The sequence below is a fragment of the Eumetopias jubatus genome, unplaced genomic scaffold (genome assembly GCF_037043125.1).
Source record: "Eumetopias jubatus isolate StellerSeaLion01/CBP00866 unplaced genomic scaffold, mEumJub1_p1.0 scaffold_12, whole genome shotgun sequence".
In the NCBI taxonomy this organism is placed as follows: domain Eukaryota; kingdom Metazoa; phylum Chordata; class Mammalia; order Carnivora; family Otariidae; genus Eumetopias; species Eumetopias jubatus.
In genome coordinates, this window is record NW_028274818.1 from 80676120 (window position 1) to 80694441 (window position 18322).

An 18322-nucleotide genomic window follows, 5' to 3' on the forward strand; every position below is an offset into this window, starting at 1 on the left:
TAAAAGACCCCAAAAAGGATGTCAAGAGTTAGCTGTTGACAGGGCCAGAAATGGCTTCAAACACAGTCTTCCTAAAACTCACTTGACAAAGCTCATCTAACTGGGGACCTCTCCCTCTTTCAGAATATGGAATCCAGAGTCTCTTTGCTTCAGCACCAAGGCTTATATAACAATAAAGCCTGGAGCTGTAATGAAATTGGCTCTACAGTATCAACAATCATGTGGACCTTTCTCAAATAGATATCAACCACCCAGAAGAGAAATGCCATTGTTGCCAAGAGTAGCATAGGGGGAAGAAGCTAGATGGGGACCTGGTTTTGATATGGAAAGGAGTTTAGGAAAATGAGTACAGAAGTACAACAGCTTCACCAACATTTCTTTAATAATGTTTTTAAATGAAGTATAGGTTATAGAGAAGCCCATAAATGATAACTGAAAATTGATGCCAAGTAAACACCTAAATCAAGAAATAGAACATCATCAGTATGACCAAGAGGCCCCCTTGCGTCCCCTCTCAGTGGCTACCTGACTTGAATCCCATAGATTAGTCTTGCCTGTTTCTGAACATTACATAGATGCAGTCTTAGAGTACATATACGTGTTTGGTTGCTTTTGCTCGACGTTGTGTTTGTGAGAAGCATCTTCACTGGTGCAGAAAGCAGCAGTTAATTTTTATTCTGTCTAGTGTTCTCTCATTGATCCCACCCATCATCCTCTCGAGGGACAGTTAGGTTGTTTCCAGTTGGGGCTAGTATGAATACTGCCATAATAAACATTCTCCCCTGGTGTCTCTTGGTTCATGTCTGTCTGTCTTTGTCAGGTGTCCTTCTAGGAGTGCCATTGGGTCAAAAGATAGGCATAGGTTTTTCTTTAGTAGATAGCATCCAACAGTTCTCCAAAGTGGTCGTGCCAATTCACACTTCCACCAGCCATGATTGAGAGCTCAGGACGTTCCGGGTACTTGGTATCCACAGTCTTAGTCATTATACAGTACTCTGCGGGGTAGGCAGTGCTATTTTGTTGTGCTCTTTCTTCATTTTCCTCGTATATATTGAGGCTAAGCCCTTGTTCACACATGTATTGACCATCCAGATATACTTTCTTGTGATATGCTTGTTCAAGATCTTCCCATTTTCCCATTGGGTTTTGTCTTTTTCTTACTGATTTTAAGACTTTTTTGTATATTCTAGATATGAGGCCTTGTCAGAAATACGCATTACAAATAGCTTCTCCTGTGGCCTGACTTTTCACTCTTAAAAGGTGTCCCTCTTGGTGCATTTTGTGTCCTGCTTAAGACATCTTTGCCAAAGGACATGAAGATATTATCCTAAGCTTTCTAAAAGCTTTATTGTTTTCATAATTCACATTTAGGTTTTTGAGATGGTGTGAGGTAGGGGTCAGTCAAGGGTCCTATTTTGTTCTGTATGAATACCCAGTGCAGCCCAGTGCCATTTATCATAAGGACTACCCTTTTCCTACCGCACTACAGTGCTATCTTTGTGATAACTCAAGAGGCTGTATATGTGAGGGTCTGTTTCTAGATTCTCCGTTCTCTGCCATTTGTTGTTCTGCCCCCAGCACCACACCATCTTAATAACTGGCTTTGTAATGAATTTTGATATCTGGTAGTATGACTCCTCCAGCTTTGCTTTCCTTTGGATGCCATGGCCTTTCTTGGTCCTTTGTATTTCCATATAAAGCTGAGAATCACCTTCTAAATTTCTACCAAGCAAGCAAGCAAACAAACAAAATTTGCAGGGATCTTCACTGCGATCTAATTTGATTGGTATCTTCAAAATGCTGAGTCTTCCAACCCATGACCGTGGCATTTTTCTCTTCACGAGTTAACAGAAACAATGTTAGCAGAAACAAGGTCAAATTCAGAAGTTATTTTATCATAAACTCTCTCATTTTCTTGTTCTTTTGAAGGCCACTCAATGACAAAAATAACAACAGTGGGAATTCAGCTCTGAACAATACCACACCTAACACTCCAAGACAGAATACATCTGCTCCTGTGAGAAAGCCGGGACCTCTGCCTTCTAGCTTGGATGACTTAAAGGTGAGAATTGCAAGTAGAGTTTTTTCGCTCACAGGTACCACGGAAAGGTAAATGATTTGCCAGATTTGTCTAGTGTGTGTAGATAAGTTTTCTTCAATAGACTTTACCAACATAAGATAACCTCTGTAGAGGCACTTTCTGTTTATGTCCATTAAGTTTCTTTTAAAATGACCAGTAATGATTCTCATTCATTGAGCATATACCATGTGCAGACACCAAACCAGTTCTGACTGCAGAGGCAGGTTTGTTTTTTTCTTCCCTGCTCACTGCCAGGTTTGGGAGAAGCAGGAAAAATGTAACGGTCAAGAATCTGATCTCCCAGGCCAGCCTGCTTGGGTTTCCACCGCAGCTCAGTCTTCGGTTATCCATGGTAGCTCGGACCACAGTGAGTCAACCTCTCTGTGAACTAGGAATTGTAATAATAATACCAACACCTCCTGTGCAGATGAGTTGAAAGGATAAAGCACGCCCAGCTGTGTCTGGCACATGGTCAGTGTATGGCGGTTTTCATCACGATTTCGGTTTTCATCACGATTTCAGTTTTCAGTGCTTGGACATAAATCGTTGCTGTATCAGTGGTCTTTGCAGTGCTTGGGGTCTGTAGCTGTGTGTATCTGTGGGTTAGGAAGAGAAACCCTCCCGCTTGCCAGTGTGTGGTCATGGGGAGCTGACAGACCTAGGCCCTTTTCCCGTCCAAGTGTCCCAGAGATTTGTCGGAAGTTGCAGTGCTGGAGGAAGAGGTGTGACTTGTTTGTACTTGCAGGTGTCAGAACTGAAGACAGAACTGAAGCTAAGGGGTCTTCCGGTGTCAGGCACCAAACCGGACCTCATCGAGCGCCTGAAACCCTACCAGGAAATGAACAGCAGCGGCGTCGCGGCGGGGGGCGTCCTGGCGGTGCCCGCGTCTGCCATAGTCACCAGTAGCCCCGACGTCACCGTGGCCCTGCCCATCACAACACTGCACAACCCTGTGTCAAGCTCGGGCTCCTCCTTCAAGGCAGAAGTGCCGCCGGCGGGCCCGGGCACCGTCTCCCACGCCGAGACCGTCAGCTCCCCTCTGCCCATCTCGCCGTCCCCCTCCGAACAGTCCAGTCTCGGGACCGAGGACACTCTCACCGAGATTATGACCATGATGTCGCCGGCGCAGTTCCTGTGCTCATCCCCTCTGCGCGTCACGGGCCCTGACGACAGCCCGAGCCCCACCAGCAGCACGCTGTCGAGTCTGGAACTGGACGCGGCTGAGAAGGACCGCAAGCTGCAGGAGAAGGAGAAGCAGATCGAGGAGCTCAAGAGGAAACTGGAACAAGAGCAGAAGCTCGTGGAAGTTCTGAAAATGCAGCTCGAGGTGGAGAAGCGAGGGCAGCGGCAGCCTCCGCTGTTGGAAGCGCAGGTCAGCGCTGCGGCCAGCCCTGCAGCCAAGTTAGACCAGAAGCACGGCGGCGGCTCTGTCAAGGACGAGACCTCGCCCAGCGACTGCTCCGCCCCCAGGCAGCCGGGCCCGCCCGCCAGCCAGCCCCTGGCAACGGGGAGCCAGGCCCTGGCGGCCAAAAAGGCGGTAGTGATCAAGCAGGAGGTCCCCGGGGCGCAGGCGGAGCTGCAGAGCGTGGTGCCGCAGTTTTACGTGAGTTCGCAGGGACAGCCACCGCCTGCCCTTGTCGCTCGGCCTCAGGCTTTACTGACCACGCAGACGGCCCAGCTGCTGCTGCCGCTGTCCATCCCAGGCTCCAGTGTCACCTCAGTGCAGCTCCCCGTAGGCAGCCTCAAACTCCAGGTGTGAAGTGTGTCTTCTAACTCCTTTGCCTTACAGCCTGCCGAGAGTGCAAGCTTGCCTCAGCTTTCTCACAGATGCCTCCGCGCCGGGCTTCGGGGTGCCAGGACATGGGGGGCGGGGGCGTAGATTCCAATTGCAAAATGTTAATAGCTAGCACTGTTTCCCTATGGCAGAAACACACAAGCGGTGCTTTTCTACTTTCCATACCTTTTATCTTTAGTGAGCACCCTATCGCGCATGCAGGCGTTTTTAAATACTAGTTACAGCATCATCAGAATAGCTAGTGTCACGGGGCACTTTCTGTGTGCAAGGCACAGCATCAAGTACTGTATTTTTTTTACTTATTTAAGTAATCCCTGCACCGAGTGTGGGACACAAACTCACGACCCCGAGATCAGGAGTCGCACGCCCCTCCAACTGAGCCAGCTGGGTGCCCCGTGTACTTTGAAGGGCTTACTCCCTTTAGTCCCTGCTTCCTCTGGAAGGTCTAAGTGATAACATCCATTTTGAGATAGGGAAACAGAGGTTTGGTAAGTTGCTGGGTAATTCTGACTACAGAGCTTTCACTTTGACGCCCACTCCTATATTCTACCTCCTAAATGTAATTCTCAAAAGACACCAGTGAAGCAAAGATGCCAAAGGCATGTTGGGTATCTAAGGGAAATGGGACCACAAACCCAGGAGTGAGGATGTTGTTGAGAGAGGTGATAAAACACTGGTAGGCAAGAAACCTCCTTTTATGCCTACGTAACCCATGTATTGACCTTAGGCTCTTTTTATGTAAGGCATTTTGATAGTTTTCAACAAAATGTGTGGGCCACAAGTAAACAGAACCCATTTGGGGCAGTGCTCCTCAACTTTGATGCCCCAGACACTCTTAATGGCAGAAAGGAGTGGTCCCATACCCCTGGGGTTAGGAAGCATGACCTGAGGCCCTTGGCATGTGCAAAAATTCCAATTCCCCTGTTTAACCTTTACAGTGTCTATGAAATTGAAGGTCTACTCACTCTGTAATATTGGCTCTTCTGAACATTTTTTTTCCAACCAATTCTTCCAGGAGAGTTGATGTTCTCAGAACAAGAACTGTGTTTTATTTTGGACCTCTGTGTGTCCCAGCGCATGGCTGACTGCCCCCAGAGGGAGCACATCCTGCAGCTTAGAAGCAGGAGTTTGGGCAGTCGGGCCTCAGAGATTTCCAATTATTACAATCATTACAACACCTGACCTAGTATGTGTAGAGCTCCTGTAGGCTTTTATTTCAGTGTTCCCTTTTCCCAAAATTTTCAAATGAAAATCTTAGCCACTTAAGAAACAATCAGAGCATGAAAACAACTGGTCTGGTGTTTCACTCTCTGGTTTAGAATTAAGGCTCAAATCTATGTGTTGATGAAGTGTGTATCTGTAAATAATTTCATTTCAGATATGATCCCCACATGACCTGTTATTCCACATCTCAGCTCTTTTTTTAATTTATGTACATATATTTAGTAATCTCTACGCGCAACGTGGGGCTCAAACTCATGACCCTAAGATCGAGTCACACGCTCTTCCGACTGAGCCAGCCAGGTGCCCCCACATCTAAACTCTTGATTCTGAGATTGATTTTGACAATTAAATTGATTTTTTATTTGCTTCCTAGACTCCAGCACAAGCAGGAATCCAGACTCAGCCTCAGACAGCAACTGCCACCCTGTCCTCAGGCTTAGCCCAGACTGTACCTCAGAAGCAAGACACTTTCACACCACATGTGCTCAGTCAGCCTCAGCAAGTTAGAAAGGTGGGTGAAGGCTAACAGGTGGCAGGCTGTCGCTGACGTGTGCTCTTGTCTGCTCAGCAATCCCGCAATATCTGCAAAGCAGTCTCCTCGTGGGAAGCACCTGTTCTTCTGTGTGATGTTTCTCCCATCGGGTGGGCCTCAGGTCACGTGGCCTCTGGCTGTGGATTACCTAGTTATTTGGGGAAGAGAGTTCTGTATTACTGAAAGCTAGCTCATCTTAACACTTAAACCCCTTTTCCAAGTAAAGTTTCAAAAGTATGTTTTTAATCCTCATATGTAGGATTTTCTGGGACTTAAATTTCAAATTAATTATTGGGGGGGGCAGTGCTGCTCCCTGAGAAGAGAGATTTGAAGATGAAAAAGATACTTTCTGAAAGGTTTGCCTTGAGTAAGATCTTTGTATATTTAAGAGTTTGCCATCTTGCAGATTTAGAGCCAGAAGACCCAGGCCTGGTTATTCTGGTTCCCCAACTTCCTATGTGGTTGGCCTTATGCAAAATTCACTTACTTTCTCTGAGTGTTATTTTCCTCGTCTTTAAAATGACGGTGTTGGTCTAGGGCTCAGTAACTTGTGCATGTGTTCCTACCAAAAAGTTCTGATGTGAAAGCCCCAAAGTTACCAAAATTCCCTCTTAATCCAGTAGGTGGAGCTATGTGCACATCTCCTTGCGAGAAAACTTTTAAAGGCCTCAAAAATAGGTCTCACTCTTTTATTTTATAAGGGGGCAGGGGCAGAGGAAGAGGGAGAGAGAGAATCTTAAGCAGGCTCCATGTCCAGTGCAGAGCCGACACAGGGCTCAGTCTCACAACCCTGAGATCATGACCTAAGCCGAAATCTGGAGTTGGACACTTAATCGACTGAACTACCCAGTTGTCCCAGGTCTTACTATTTTAAACCTTGAGAATTATTAGCCCCAGAATTTTAATCTTCAGCATAAAAAAACTTGGATAATGAGGTGTACCTGTAGACATGGCCCAACGTGGTGTGTACTGTCTAGGCTAAGACCACTTGAGCAAGAGACAAAAACAATGCCTGGGGTCATTGGTAGTCACATCAACTTGTGCTCTCTTCTGGAATCTGCTCTGGGAAACGCAGTGAGCAAGGACTTATAGCTGCGTATTACTTTGGGCTCAGAATAACATTTTAGTATAGTGATAAGCTTAGTGAATGTTCATATTGTCAAGACAGTTTGTTTTAGGGAGGAGAGAGCAAAACAGGATATAGACAAGAATAAATAAGGGCTTATTCACTTAGTCTGAAAAAACTAGAATCAGGGGTCATTAATTCCATTTTGAAGGAAGAAATCATTGTACCAAAAAGAAGAAAATTCAGCTTTTTCAAAGGGGAGTACGCTTACTTCTAGAAATTCTCACCCAGAGCAGTGGTACCGTTTGTAGGGATATATGACACACACATAAATATACTTTCCCACTTGAGAAATACATATGTATACTTACAACAGAAATATAGGGGTAAGTTTTTCTCTTTCTGAATACGTGGTATAAAGTATATTAGATCTTTTTACGAGTAAATCAGCTCTGTGAAATACAGTTGCAAAAGTCCATAAAACCTTTGGCTCCTAATGGGGGCCAAATACACACTCGGCCATTCCACAGGAGAGAATCCTCACCGCTCACCGACAGAGCGGAAGTTACCTTCTCAGAAGGGGGCAGATTTTAAATGGGGCCTCATAAGGATCTGCAGAAATGTTCAAGAAACTGGAAAATTGAGTGTGGCCACAGCACGTGTGGCTGTTGAGGTCGGCTAGAAAAGGAGCCAGGTGGTAGAAGGTTCGTGTGCCAGCCAGACAGGAAGGTTTTACCATGAAGGACAGAGGAGCCAGGAGTGTGGGGGCTCCATCAGGTGTGGGTGTCAAGACCGGAACTGTTGTGGAGGGCTGACGGGGGAGGGAGGCTCAGCAGGGAGGCTGTGCCAGTTTTCCAGTGATCAATAGCAAGGGCCTGGATTAGGACAGCAGAGAACAGAGGCCTGATTCAGGAGGCATTCCGAAGCTGTGTGAGCGCTGAGGGGAGAAAGCAGAGGAGACTGACGGCTCCATTTACCAAAGTTTTAAAAATAAATGAAGGTAGAACCAAGAATTATTTTTCCTCAGAGACTGGAGGTGGTGGGAGGAAAGGGGAAAGTTTAGTTTGGAATATATTAAATTTGAGATGTCCCAAATTTATGTTTATAACGGTTATAAATGTGGCTGTGGCACTTGGGAGCAAGGCTGGAAAAGAGGGGTGGGTTGGGGGGTTAATAGCTTAATCGTGAACATGAAAGCCATGAGAGTAGATGAGATCACCCTGGTGAGGAACAGGAGAAATTCAGCTATCGCCTAAGAGAAAAATTACTCTGAGCAAATGCTGATTTCCCGGAAGGTGCAGTCCCCGCTGCCATCAAAGACTGGCCACTGAGTAAGGGATGACTGACGCCAGAAAATCAGGGTCAGCAAACCGTGGCCTCAGGGCCTGTCTCTGTGGGTAAAGTTTGACTGGAACCCAGTGCCACCCATTTATTTCTGGGTTGTGGAGACTGCCTTTGGGCTGCAGCAGCAGAGTGGAGCAGCTACCTTGGAGAGCCGGGGCCTGCAAGCCCTAAACTGAGTATGAGGGCTCTTTCCAGCAAACATTTGCTGCCCCTTGTCCGAAGACATGGTTTTCTTTGGTAGGAAGAGCAAAAGAACACACTGAATGGAAAACACTGGTTCATTACAGGTCTTCACAACCTCGGCATCGAACACCGTTCTCCCCTACCCAAGAGCACCCGCTCCAGCAGTCCAGCAGCCCTTTGTCAGTAAGACGCCCACCAGCGTTCTGCAGTCCAGAGGTGCCCCACGTGCCTCCCTGCAGAACGGACCTACCACTTCCAGTAAGGTAATGCTGTGAGCATGGAGTACCAGCAACAGGGGTGCTTCCTGGGGTACAAGAGCATTCCAAAACCCAGCGCTTCTGCCTTGGAGGGACTGAGTATCAGTATGCATGGGACAAAAGAGCCAAAATACCGTGGTGACAGTTGTTAGGGGGCAGCTTCGCTCTTACCACAGTGAAGGTGGCCCTTCCACACGAGGTGGCCCCCCGTCAGCCACACGGGTCCTAGGTCCTGAGGCTCGCGAGTTGAGGAATGCCATGATGGCGCTGCCCCATGCAGAGGGCAGAGCCCTGCCTGGCCAGGGCTTGAGGAAGCTCGCTGCCCAGAGCTGACGTGTGTCTCCCTCGGTTTGCCTCAGCCCGGCTCGCCCCCGCCACCCCAGCAGTGTGTCGTCCAGCACTCCCTGTTTGGGAGCCCAGTCCCCAAGACGAAAGACCCTCCCCGCTACGAGGAGGCCATCAAGCAGACGCGCAGTGCCCAGTCCTCCCTTCCAGAGGTAAGTGAGGCCAGTGGCCACGTCCACGGGCTTACATCTGGGGTGTCATCCTCACACAGACTCCCTTGTCGAATGTGTACTTGGCCGCGAAAGAAACACAAATTTCAGAGCCAGGAACCTCCTTGGCATTTTAAATGCTATTTTTTTTTAATTGAAGTAGGGTCGACGTACAATATTATATTCGTTTCAGGCGTACAACACAGTGATTGGACATTTACAGACATTATGGAATGCTCACCAGCATAAGTGTAGTTCCCATCTGTCACCGCACAGAGTTACTCCAAGATCACTGACTGTATCCCCCATGCTGTGCGTTGCATTCATGATTTATTTTGTACCCGGACGTTTGTACCTCTTCATCCCCCTCACTTATTTCACCCTTCCCCCACCACTCCTCCCCTCCGGCAACCACCAGGGTCTTTGTATTTTTGAGTCGGTTTCTGTTCTGTTTGTTCATTTGTTATTTTTTAGATTCCACATGTAAGTGAAATCATTTGGTATTTGTCTTTCTCTGACTTACTTCACTTAGCATAATTCTGTCTTAGTTCATCCCTACTGTCACAAATGGGAAAAATATTCTTTTTTATAGCTGAGTAATTTTCCTGTGTGTGAGTGTGTGTCGCACATCTTTATCCCTTCATCACCAGCGGACACTTGGGCTGCTACCATATCTTGGCTAGTGTAAGTAATGCTACAGTAGACATAAGGATGTATATATCTTTTGGAATTAATGTTTTTGTCTTCTTCAAATAAGTACCCAGAAGTGGAATTGCTGGATCACATGGTAGCTCTGTTTTTAATTTTCTGAGGACCCTCCATACTGTTGTCCACAGTGACTGCACCAGTTTGCGTTCCCACCGACAGGACCCTGAGGCTCCCTTCCTGCACATCCTCACCAACACTTGTTATCTCTTGTCTTTTTGATACCCGCCATTCTGACTGGTGCAAAATGGTCTCTACTGGTTTTGATTTGTAGTTCCCTGATGATGAGTGATGTTGAGCATCTTTTCTAGGTCTGTTGGCCATCTGGATGTCTTCTTTGGAAAAATGTGTATTCTGCTGTTTGGGGATGGACTGTTCCATATATATCTATTAAGTCTGTCTGGTCTGATGTGTCATTCAGAGCCACTGTTCGCTTATTGATTTTCTGCCTGGAAGATCTATTAGTTGATGTAAGTGGGGTGTTAAAGTCCCCTACTATTACTGTATTACTGTCAATGTCTCTCGTTAGTCTGTTAATATTTGCTTTATATGGATAGACAGACAGGTAGATAGATAGAGGCTCCTGTGTTAGATGCATAGATATCTGTGGTTGTTACAGCCTCTTTCTGGATTGATCCCTTTGTCATTATGCAGTGCCCTTCTCTGCCTCTTGCTACAGACTTTGCTTTAAAGTCTGGCTTTCATTTTGCTTTGTTTTGTTTTGTTTTTAAATTCAGTTAACATATAGCATATTTCAGTTAAATTCAGTTGAGTTAACATATAGCGTATTATTAGTTTCAGTAGAAGTGAGTGACTCATCGGTTGCATATAACACCCAGTGCTCATTCCATCAAGTGCCCTCATGTCCATCACTGAGTAGCCCTGTCTGTCATAAATATTCCTACATCAGCGGGTTTTTTTTTTTTTTGGCTTCCATTTGTATGGAATATGTTTTTCCATCCCTTCACTTTAAGTCTACATGCGTCTTTAGGTCTGAAGTGAATCTCTTATAGGCAGCATATTAGGTAAGTCTTAAGTTTTTCCATCCATCTGGGAACCCTGTGTCTTTTGATTGGAGCAGTTAGTCTGTTTACATTTAAAGTGATAGGTAATTACTGCCATTTTTAAAAATTGTTTCTGGTTGTTTTTGTGTTTCTTTTCATAGTTCTTCTTTTGCTTTCTTTCTTTGTGATTAGATAACTTTCTTTGATGTTATACTTGGATTCCTTTCTCTTTATTTTTTGTATATTATAGGTTTTTGCTTTGTGGTTACCATGAGGTTCATACATAATATCCTATCTATAGTACGGTATTTTAAGTTGATAGTTGCTTAAGTCAAACACATTCTAGAATTGTGTACTACGTTTTTACTCCCCTTTTTATGTATATGATGTCATATTTTACATCTTTTTTATTTTGTGAATTCCTTAACTAATTATTGTAGATACAACTAATTTTACTACTTTTGTCCTTCAGTCTTCATACTAGTTTTATAAGTGATTGATTTACCTTAACTATACATTTGCTTTTACCAGTGAAACTTTTTCCTTTCATAATTTTCTTCTAGTTTTGGCCTTTTCTGCTTAAAGAAGTTCCTTTAACATTTCTTGTAAGGCCACTTTAGTGGTCACTCCTTTGACTTCTCTTGGCCTGAGCAACTCTTTATATTTCCCTCAATTCTGAATGATAGCCTTGCTGAGTAGAGTATTCTTGGTTGTAGATTTTTCCCTTTCACCACTTTGAATATAGTATGCCTCTCCCTTCTGGCAAAGTTCCTGCTGAAAACTAAGACTCAGCTTTCCTTGTACATAACTAGTTGCCTTTCTCTTGCTGCTTTTTAGAGTCTCTCTTTATATTTTGACATTTTGATTATTATGTGGGCGTCCTTGGGTTCATCTTGTTTGAAGCTATCTGTGCTTCCTAGACCTGGCTGGCTGTTTCCTTCTGCAGGTTGGGGAAGTTTTCAGCTATTATTTCTTCACATAAGTTTTCTGGGTCTTTCTCTCTCTTTCTCTTCTCCTTCAGGGACACTTATAATGCAAATGTCAGTACACTTGTCCCAGAGGTCTCTTAACCTAGCCTCATTTTTTTCTCTTCTTTTTTTTCTTTTGGCTGTTCTGTTTGGATGATTTCCACTACCCTGTCTTTCAGATCTCTCATCTGTTCTCCTGCATCCTTTAATCTGCTGTTGATTCTCTCTTGTATATTTTTCAGTTCATTTATTTTATTCTTAGCTTTGGTTCTTTTTTATATTTTCTGTTTCTTTGTGTAAGTTCTGAGTTCACCCACTCTTCTCTCAGATCCAGTGAGCATCTTTATGACCATTACTTTGAATTCTTTATCAGGAAGATTGCTTATCTCTGTTTCATGTAGTCCTTTTTCTGAGATTTTGTGTCGTTCTTTCATTTGGAACATATTCCTCTGTCTCCTCATTTTGTCTGACTCCGGGTTTATTTCTGTGTATTAGGTAGGCCAGCTACATCTCCTGGTCTTAAAAGTAGTGGCCTTGTATAGAGGGTGTCCTGTGAGGCCCAGGAATGCAGTCCCCCCTGCTCACCAGAACCAGGCCCTCCAGGGGTGTCCTCTGTCTGGACTGTGTGCACTCCGCTTCTGTTCTGGGCCGAGACGTCTGTGGGTGTGCTGGTGGGCCAGGCAAGCAGTGCTAGCAAGATAAGGATGGATGGACAGTGTCAGAGCTGGCTCCCACCAGTATTTACACTCATACACAGAGTTCCCGCAGATCCCAGCTCTCCCAGCACATGCCCTAAAAAGTAAGTCTCCTACGCATATAACCCAGACACTTTCCAAACTGCCGCTTCTGTGCTGGGTCTCAGACTGAGTGATAAAATGCACTGGCCCTTTAAGAGCAGAATCTCAGTTCCCTAGAGCCTTCTGGCTCCAGCCCCACTGATTTTCAAAGCCAGAGGTTTTTGGGGCTCATCTGCCCATTGCAGATCCCCAGGGTGGGGCTGCCCACTGTGGGGCTTGATCCCCTTGCTCCTCATGGAGGACTTCCACGCTCATGGGTGATACAGATCACCGTGCCAGGGGTGGTTCTTGACCACTTCCCTGCCCCTCCTTCCCTTCCCTGTGTGGCCTTCACTATATCTTTAGTTGTGGGAGAGAGAGGTTCTGTTAGTCTTCAGGTCATTTTCAGAGTGAGTCTCACTATATTTAGTTACATACTTGATGTGTCCATGGGAAGTGAGCTCAGAACCCTCCCACTCTGCCATTTCCCATGCTTCTCCTATAAATGCTACTTTAAACCCAAACACCAGGCACTGGGAAGACTCCCAGACAGCTCTGGCAGCTGTGTAACCTGCACTTCCTACTTACTCAGACTCAGGGTTTTCCTTTTAACTTCTCCTTGGGGGATGGGTCACGTTAAGGATAGATGTGATGATGGCCAGGGCATGTATTTTATACAGGTCTCTCTGTTCTTCTCTTTTTATTCAAGTATAATTAACATACAGTGTTAGATTAGTTTCAGGTGTACAATATAGTGATTCAATAATTCTATGCATTTCTCAGTGCTCATCCCCTTTATTTCACCCATTCCCCGACTGACCTCCCCTCTGGCAACCACCAGTTCTCTGTATTTAAGAGTCTGGTGTTTTGATCATCTCTGTTTTGTTTGTTTTGTTTCTTAAATTCCACATATGAGTGAAATCATTTTGTATTTGTCTTTCTCTGACTGACCTCACTTAGCATTATACCCTGTATGTCCATCCATGTTGTTGCAAATGGCAAGAGCTTATTCGTTTTTAAGGCTGAGTAGTATTCCATTGTGTATATATACACCACAACTTCTTTATCCATTCGTCTATGGATGGACGCTTGGGTTGCTTCCATCGTTTAGCTATTGTAAATAACGCTACAGTAAACATAGGGGTGCATATCTCTTTTCAAATTAGTGTTTTTGTTTTCTTTGCATAAATTCCCAGTACTGAGATTACTGGATCATAAAGTAATTCTATTTTTAATTTTTTTAGGAACCCCCATAATGATTTCTGCAATGGCTGCACAGTTTGCATTCTCACCCACAGTGCACCAGGGTTCGTTTTTCTCCACATCCTTATCAACACTTGTTATTTCTTGTGTTTTTGATTTTAGCTATTCTGACAAGTGTGAGGTGATAGCTCCTTGTGGTTTGGATTTGCATTTCCCAGATGATGAGTGATGTTGAACATCTTTTCATGTGTCTATTGGCCATCTATGTGTCTTCTTCAGAGAAATTGGGGGTTTTTTTGGTATTGAGTTGTGTAAGTTCTTTATATATTCTGCAAATATATACATATATCAGATATATCATTTGCAGATATCTTCTCCCGTTCAGTAAGTTGCCTCTTTGCTTTGTTGATGGTTTCCTTTGCTTTGCAGAAGCTTTTTACCTTGGGTGTAGCCCCGAGAGTTTAATTTTGCTTTTGTTTCCCTTACCAGAGGAGACATATATTCAAAAATGTTTCTGTGACTGATATTCAAGAAATTATTGCCTATGTTTTCTTCTAGGACTTTCGTGGTTTCAGGTCTCACATTTAGGTCCTTAATCATTTTGAGTTTATTTTTGTGCATGGTGTAAAAAAGGCCTCCAGTTTCCCTAACACCGTTTCAGTGACTGTGTTTACTCCATTGTATATTCTTGCTTCCTTTGTCATAGATTAACTGACCATAGAAGAATGGGTTTATATCTGGACTCTCTTTTGTTTCATTGATCTATGTGTCTCTATTTCTGCCAGTGTAATACTGTTCTGATTACTACAGATTTTTATCTTGAAAACTGGGATTGTGATGCTTCCAACTTCATCCTTCTTTTTCAAGATTGCCTTGGCTCTTTGGGTTCTTTGGTGGTTCCATGCAAATTTTAGGATTGTTTGCTCTGGTTCTATGGAAATTTGGTATTTTGACTGAGATTGCATTAAATCTGTAGATCGCTTTGTGTAGTGTGAACATTTTCACAATACTGGTTCTTCCAATCCATAAACATGGAATATCTTTCCACTTGTTTATGTCATCTTCAGTTTCTTTCACCAGTGTTTCATAGTTTTCAGACTGTAGGTCTTTTACCTCCTTGGTTAAGTTTATCCCTAGGTATTTAACTCTTTTTGGCACAGTTGTAAATGGGATTGTTTTCTTAATGTCTCTTCTTGCTACTTCATTATTACTGTATAGAAATGCAACAGATTTCTATATATTAACTTTGTATCCTGTGACTTTACTGAATTCATTATCAGTTCTGGTAGTTTTTTGGTGGAGTCCTTACTGTTTTTTATATATAATATCATGTCATCTGCAAATAGAAGTTTTACTTCTTCCTTTTCAGTTTGGATACCTTTTATTTCTTTCTGTTGTCTGATTACTGTGTCCAGGACTTACAGTGCTATGTTGAATAAAAGTGGTGAGAGTGGACATCCTTGAATTGTTCCTGATCTTAGAGGAAAAGCTGTTTCTCACCACTGAATATAGTGTTTTTCATATATGGCCTTTATGATGTTGACGTATGTTCCCTCTAAACCTTTGTTAAGTTTTTATCATAAATGGATGTTGTACCTTACCAAATTTTTCTGCATCAATTGAGATGATCATATGGTTCTTATCCTTTCTCTTATTGATGTGATGTATCACATTGATTGATTTGCAAGTATTGAATCACCCTTTCATCCCAGGAATAAAAACCACTTGTTCCTGGTGAATGATCTTTTTCATTATTGTTGAATTAGGTTTGCTAATATTTTGTTGAGGATTCTTGCATCTATGTTCATCAGAGACACTGGCCTCTTTTTCTTGTAGTGTCTTTATTTGGTTTTGGTATCAGGGTAATGCTGGACTTGTAGAATAAATTTCAAAGCTTCTATGCATCTGTGTTCATCAGAAGACACTGGTCTTCTTTTTCCTGTAGTGTCTTTATTTGGTTTTGGTATCAGGGTAATGCTGGACTTGTAGAATAAATTTCGAAGCTTTCCTTCCTTTTCTATTTTGGATTAGTTTGAAAAGAATAGGTATTAACTCATCTTTAGATGTTTGGTAGAATTCACCTGTGAAGCCATCTGGTCCTGGACTTCTGTTGCGAGTTTTTTTATTACTTAATTTGATTTCTTTGCTAGTAATCAGTCTGTTCAGATTTTCTATTTCTTCCTCATTCACTTTGGGAAAGTGATATGTTTCTAGGAATTCATCCATTTCTTCTAGGTTGTCCAATTTGTTAGCATATAATTTTTCATAGTATTTTCTTGTACTCTTTTGTATTTCTGTGGTGTTACTTCTCCTCCTTCATTTCTGACTTTATTTTTTTGAATCCTCCTTTTTTGATGAGTTTAGCTAAAGGTTTATCAATTTTGTTGGTGTTTTCATAGAAACAGCTCCTGGTTTCACTGATCTATTCCAGTGTGGTTATTTTTAGTCTCTGTTTCATTTATTTCTGCTCTAATCTTTATTATTTCCTTCTTTCTACTGGCTGTGGGCTTTGTTTGTTCTTTTTCTATCTCTTTCAGGTGTAAGACTGAGACTTTTCCTTGCCTCTTGAGGTAGGCCTGTATTGCTATAATCTTCCCTCTTAGAACAGCTTTTGCTGCATCCCAAAGATTTTGGACCATTATGTTTTCATTTTCATTTGTCTCTGTTTATTTTTTGTTTCCTCTTTGATTTGTTGGTTGACCCATTTATTGTTTAGTAGCATGTTATTTAGCCTCCACATATAGGTGTTCTTTCCAGATTTTTTCTTGTGACTAATTTTTAGTTTCGTACCGTTGTGGTTGGAAAAGATACATGATAGGATTTCGGTCTTTTTTAATTTATGGAGACTTGTCTAACATGTGATCTATTCTGGAGAAAGTTCCACTTGTACTTGAAAAGAATGTGAAATGGTTTATCTTTATATACTTTAAGTATATATATACTTAAGTTACATAGTTGCACTGATGTGGCTGTATATATATAATATATATATACTTTAAGTTCATCTGGTCCGGTGTATCATTCAAAGCCACTATTTCCTTGTTTTTTGTCTGGATGATCTATCCATTGATGTAAATGGGGTGTTAAAGTCCCCTTCTGTTATGTACTACTGTCAGTTTCTTCCTTTGCGTCTGTTAATCGTTGCTTTCCGTGTTTCGGTGCTCCCGTGTTGGGTGTGTAACTATGTACAACTGCTATATCTCCTTATTCGATTGTTCCCTTTATCATTATGTAGTGTCCTTTGTCTTAAAGTCTGTTTTGTCTGATAGAATAAGTATTGCTATGCCAGCTTTCTGTTCACTTCCATTTGCATGGTAAATGCTTTTTCATCCCTTCAGTTGCAATCTGCATGTGTCTTTAGGTCTGAAGTGAGTCTCCTGTAGGCAGCATATAGATGGATGTTGCTTTTTTTATCCATTCAGTCACCCTGTGTCTTTTGATTGGAACACTTCGTCCATTTACATTCAAACTAATTATTGATGGGTATGGACTTATTTCCATTTTGTTACTTGTTTTATGGTTGGTTTTGTATTTTTTCCCTGTTCCTTTCCTGTCTTGCCCTCTTTCCTGGTGGTTTGATGTCTTTCTTGAGTGATATCCTTGGATTCCTTTCTCTTTCTTTTTTGCATATCTATTACCGGTTTTTGATTTGTGATTACCATTACGTTGACAGATAACATCCTATGCATATAGCAAATATATATTAAGTTGATGGTCGTTTAAGTTTGCCCCCATTCTAAAAGCACTAAAAGTTTTTACTCCTTCCCCCCTGCACATTTTATGTATATGATGTCATACTTTACATCCTTTTATTTTGTGAATCCCTTGACTGATTTTTATAGGTATAATTGATTTTACTGCTTTTGTGCTTTAACCTTCATACTGGGTTTTATATGATTAATCTACTACTTTTATTATGTTTATATTTACCTGTGAAATTTTTTCCTTTCCTAATTTTCTTCCTCCTAATGATGGCCCTTTCTTTCCAAAGAATTCCCTTTAATGTTTCTTGTAAATCTGGTTTAGTGGTGTTGAAGTCCTTTACGTTTTGTTTGGGAAACTGTTTTTCTCTCCTTCAACTCTGAATGATATCCTTGCTGGGTAGAGTATTCTTGGAGGTTTTTTTCCATTTAGCACTTTGAATATATCATACCACTCCCTTCTGGCCTGCAAGGTTTATGCTGAAAAATGAGCTGATAGCCATATGGGGTTTCCTTTGCATATGGTGGTTTTCTCTTGGTGCTTTCAAAACTCTATCACTGCCTTTTGCCGTTTTAATTATTATGTGTCTTAGCATGGACCTTCTTGGGTTTATCTTCTTTGGGGCTCACTGTGCCTCCTAGATTTGTATGTCTGTTTCCTTCCCCAGATTAAGGAAGTTTTTAGCTATTACTTCTTTAGATAAGTTTTTAGATAAGCTCCCTTTTTTCTCTTCTCTCCTTCTGGGATCCTGATAATGTGAATATTGTTACGCTTAATGGTGTTGCTGAGTTCCCTTAACCTGTTCTCATTTCCTTTTCTTATTTCATTGTTGTTCAGCGTGGTTGCTTTCCATTACTCTGTCTTCCAGCTGACTGATCCTTCTGCTTCCTCTCATCTATGATTGATTCACTCTTGTAGATTTTTAATTTCATTTATTGAGTTCTTCATCTCTGGTTCTTTTTTATATTTGGGGATACATTCCTCTGTCT

At 42.6% G+C, this 18322-nt stretch overlaps 1 protein-coding gene across 2 annotated transcripts in view; it reads left to right on the forward strand.

The window, feature by feature from the left end:
* Nucleotides 1-18322, forward strand: part of MRTFB (myocardin related transcription factor B) — a 197314-nt gene that overhangs the window by 164649 nt on the left and 14343 nt on the right. The window contains exons 11-15 of one of the 2 annotated variants that reach the window (XM_028117628.2): nt 1930-2062; nt 2826-3833; nt 5473-5610; nt 8329-8487; nt 8841-8978. In XM_028117628.2, coding sequence (XP_027973429.1) covers nt 1930-2062; nt 2826-3833; nt 5473-5610; nt 8329-8487; nt 8841-8978 — 1576 coding nt within the window. The remainder of the gene's footprint in view (nt 1-1929; nt 2063-2825; nt 3834-5472; nt 5611-8328; nt 8488-8840; nt 8979-18322) is intronic. The other variant, XM_028117629.2, reaches the window with a different exon arrangement.